Source organism: Sycon ciliatum, chromosome 10 (assembly GCF_964019385.1).
Source record: "Sycon ciliatum chromosome 10, ocSycCili1.1, whole genome shotgun sequence".
NCBI lineage: Eukaryota > Metazoa > Porifera > Calcarea > Leucosolenida > Sycettidae > Sycon > Sycon ciliatum.
Genome location: NC_088652.1, coordinates 15796583 through 15801265, shown reverse-complemented (window position 1 = coordinate 15801265; position 4683 = coordinate 15796583). Strand labels below are relative to the sequence as shown.

Below are 4683 nucleotides of genomic sequence, written 5' to 3'. Positions count from 1 at the left end.
AAGTTTCTACGTAAGGTGCTCGGTATTTCACTTAGGCTACGTAAGTCTCTACGTAAGGTGCTCGGTATTAGATCTACCAACGGGTGGTAGCCGCGTGCGGTGCACGTGCACGGCAGACATTGTGTTGCATGCAGTCCGTGTTCGGATGTGCATGCGCGAGGAACTAACTTCCTTCTTTGGAACTGCTTCTTGCATGAGCTGTTTCGGATATTTCGTCTCCTGGCCTGGCTTACTTCGTTTCGGCGCTGCTGAGACCTCTTTTCGCGGAATATTACGCAATGACAGGTGAGTTGACCAGTTCCCTTTGATTCATTTGCTTTTGTGTTGACTCTTTCATTTACGAAAAGTCTGTTGATTTTGGGCGGAATGCAATAAATAATGGAAAAGCTGACAGGATCTCCTTTCTAAATTTAGCTTTTCCGCTGCCGAGGCCTCCTTTTACGGAATACTCAATGACAGGTGATCTCTGAGTTGACCAGTTTCCTTCGATTCATTTGCTTATGCTCACCCTTTCATTTACGGAAACGTGTGCTGATTTTATTCGGATTTAGATCCATTTTTATCTCTTTGCCCTTGCCTACAGTGTGCGAAGAACGCGAGTTCACCTTCTTGACGGTAAGGCTTATGTTAGATGTGTTGTCGAGATACTCATATTCATTGCACATTAGTACGTTACAAGTAAGGCACTGGTCAGTGGCATACTATCGTTGGCAGTTCCCAATCTGGAGGGAAAGGTTCAAGGACTCATTGACCGAGTTTGCCAAATAAATTCGCATGTCAGGGAAAATCTCCATTGTGGACAGGTTCAGTAACTTGTTTGCTTCGTACGAAACAAGCCAATGGGTGCAGTCTCGTCTCGTGAAAATCTCGTACTTGTATGATTGGATTTGTTTACTCGAGTCTGGGCTGTTTGATTTGTGAGTACCGCCGAAGAAGAAGAGGGGCTGCCTCGTTGCTTGAAGCAAGAGACAAATCGGAGAACAAGAGTGCATTGCCCCAAATAAAGTTTCGTGCCGCCAAAGCAAGAATTACGATCTGCAATCTGTTTGTAGTACCTGTAATACCTGCAAGAATGTGCAGTACATGTATCGTACTTTCTCTGTTGCTGTTTCAGTTGCCGTCATGTTGCTAAAGAAAGGTTCAGTAGAGAGGTTCTGCAAAACGAAAATTCGAATGAAGTTTCGCGACAGTCCTTGCGAAAGTGTGTACGAATTTTTGCACGAACTTTGCTTTCTGCACATTTTCGTAGTTTGCGCGGGCCAAGTGCACGTACGCCATGACCCGATCTCACGAAATTTCCTACGACAGTTGATTTCGCGTTCCCTGCAAGTTTCGCGTCCAAAGTTGCGAAAGTTCGTGCAAATTTTCGCACTTCATGATATAGAGCAAAAGTTTGTACGCATTCTCGTTTTGCAGAACCTCTCTAGTGACTCTTTTGTTTCATACGAGACAAGTCAATGAGTCGGTGTGGCTTAGAATCTTTCGCTGTAGAAGATATCTATTGGTATGTCTATTGGAGAAATAATTGTATTCACTGGTTATAAACTAGGTTAAGACAAACTCACAGAATAAATACCATCGGTCCCTTGGTGTTCATCCTAAAGAGGTTCAACTGGATATCATTCATACTCACCAAAAGATGTGTAAGATTTTATTATCATGGAGTGCCTTGTTTATAACTCAGTATCAGTACCTCCAATCATAGCCTTGGCCCTTTTATCCTCAGGATCAGTGTAGTTGTTGGAACGAGGTGTCGGACTCAGCAATGTATTTGTTTACATTTTAATACATGTTTATTGTTCCTCCTTTGCTGTGTTGTTCTAGAAAATCGTGGACTAACAGTTTGAAGTCATTGCACTACTTCCAAAAGTTGTATCGACATCAACAGGATTACCATTTCAGTGCAATATGATGCTGGATGACCTTATCATGATAACCCATGATTGTAAACCATTATAAACACAGAATCAACAAAAACATCTGCGACACGCACCTGGCGCATGGCTACAATTCTCAAATAAATCTGATCGAGGGTGGGGAAATCTGAAAGGCAAGACAAATTTATGACAGAGTCATGAAATTCAGCAACAGCAACATGCACAGAATGACCTACGTATAAAGGGTATAACCACCACTACTCACATGTTCCCCGCAGAAGAACATGCATTATGCTAGTGCCATTTTCTGCAAGAAAAGGCTTGCACATCAATGCGTATAATACGGTATTGATATGATCAAGAGTACATAAACCTCTTGATATGATGTGAAGGCCATCATTTACATATTGATATACATGTAGGGCATTCCATTGATTGGTGACAGAAAAAACAAAAGAAATTATAGCAATAAAAACTGCTTTATGGCAGTTTTCTAAAAAAAGTTATTGTGTTCTAGTCCATGGACCCCGTCTAAAAAGTAAGAAATTACCGATATGTGATAGCTGAAAATTAAAATTTCACACAAAACCTCACAATAATCACACACAGAATGAAAAGCTACATGTAGAAGACCTTTTCCCCTCGTGATCCTCTTTCCTTTGCATGCATGACATGCATGTTGCCAATTGTTGGTGCAGTACAAGTCTAGTGTTGAAAGCAGCATTTCAAGTGTTGTGATTATTGTGAGGTTTTGTGTGAAATTTTAATTTTCAGCTATCACATATCGGTAATTTCTTACTTTTTAGACGGGGTCCATGGACTAGAACACAATAACTTTTTTTAGAAAACTGCCATAAAGCAGTTTTTATTGCTATATGGGGATTGAGTGGGAACACGGTCGTGGCTGCTGTTGAGCGGGGTTGGGCACGATAGGTGCAAGGTATGAAGACTGGTGCATGGGGGTTGAGTGGGAACAAGGTCGTGGCTGTTGTTGAGCAGGGTTGGGCACGATAGATGCGAGGTAAGAAGACTGGTGCATGGGGATTGAGTGGGAACACGGTCGATTATTTGGTGGCTGTAGGCCTATTTGCCTCGCTGAAGTCCCATCGCCGAACCTGAATGGGCGCTGGCCAAAACCCATCTGCCTCGATGGCTGCACATTGGTCTTCACGGACTGTAAGCCTTGCAGCTTTTGTGCCTACATGCTTGCGAGAAGGAAAGGTGCGGCAAGCTGTTGGTGTGATGCCATTCTGGACACAGTGGGACGTTATGGAGTCTGCGTCGCAACTGTCATCAATATTGCCAACAAAGTATACTTTCCGCAGGGAGCCAAGAGAACCTCTCAGTTTGCGGCTGGTAACTGTACTCCATTGCTCGTCGTGTTGCTGGTGTTGGTGGTGTTGGTGGTGCTGTTGTTGCTGCTGCTGCTTCTGGCGCTGTTGTTGTTGTTGTGGTTGTTGTTGTTGTTGTTTTTGTTGTTGTTGTTGTCGCTGTTGGGGTCGTTGGTGCTGGTTAGTTTGCTGGCGGTGGTCCTGTGGGAGAGGTGGCTGCGCAGTGACCGATGGCTTGGAGGAGGGCCGAAGTGCTCGGTTGCCACTGGAGCTATTGAGCACTGATGCCCATACGCGCTGCTGGGTCGTGGATCTGCAAGTGCTACAGCTTGTAGTGGTATCCATGTGGTTGGCTTGCTGCATTTGCAGCCCATGTGCACCCGGCTTGGATACGGTATCGCCCACCTTTTTGAATGGGGTCGGTGCAGTGTGTTGTACATGCTCTACTGACTTGAGGCGCCCTTGGTTGGCTTGCTGCATTTGCAGCCCACGTGCACCCGGCTTGGATACGGTATCGCCAGCCTTTTTGAGTGGGGTCGGTTCAGTGTACATGTGTTGCATATGCTCTACTGACTTGAGGCGCGCTTCCTGTTCCTTAACGCTGTGTTTACATAAGAAATTTCAACCCGGGTCGAGTTCAGCCCGGGTTGAAAGTCTGTACGATAGACAAAAGAGGTGAGCGTTTACATGAAGTCAGTTGACCCAGGTCAAATACTGATATGCCGCCAAAAGTCCACTTCTACAGTCCTGCATGGTCACGTGAATCCGTTCGCGCGAAATTTGCATCTGCAGTGCCGTTCAAACCTGGCGCGAGATACGCACAGAAGTACGTTTGTACGATTTTCTTGACCCGGGTTGATTTCAACCCTCCCCTTGGGGGGAGGGTTGAAATCAACCCGGGGCGAAATTTCAACCCGGGTCAAGCGCAATGCGTCATGTAAACGCGCCATTCATTTTATGCACATGGCGGGTTGAAAACTGACTGTCGAACTCAACCCGGGTTTAAACGCCTCATGTAAACACCGCCTTACACTTGTCCTCCAGCGCAGATATACGGGAATCTGATTGCACGGTACTAATAGGCGTATGCGTGTCACCACCACCAGACCACTACTCACATGTGATGTTTCCCCTAGTTTCTTGACACTAACCGTCGGGTGCGCGATACCCAGTGTCCTTTCAGCTACGTCTCCTCCATTGCGGATTTCTATTGAAACGTGGAAGGCCGCGGAAACGCGAAGAGACGGATAGTGGTGAGGCCACGAAGAGGCGAGATGACGGGACATTGGAGGAGACAACACCCAATTGAGCTAAGAATCGCACTTCGTAAATCAAGCAACATCTGTCAGCCCGTACCAATTGTCGTGAGTTGTACAGTGATAATGTGTTCTCAATATTGTCACGTGGTAGATGTGCGTTGCATTTGACTTTGTTAGAAGCTTTGTATATTCGTAAGTTAGATCCTGAACTTTGCG

General features: G+C 45.5%; 1 protein-coding gene across 1 annotated transcript; it reads right to left on the bottom strand.

The window, feature by feature from the left end:
• Positions 1-2941: 2941 nt before the first annotated feature.
• LOC135826697 (ras-interacting protein RIP3-like) lies at positions 2942-3760 on the bottom strand. The gene has a single exon (XM_065339297.1). It carries the CDS (start codon positions 3758-3760, stop codon positions 2942-2944), a length of 819 nt encoding a protein of 272 aa, XP_065195369.1.
• Between the last annotated feature and the right edge of the window lie 923 nt (positions 3761-4683).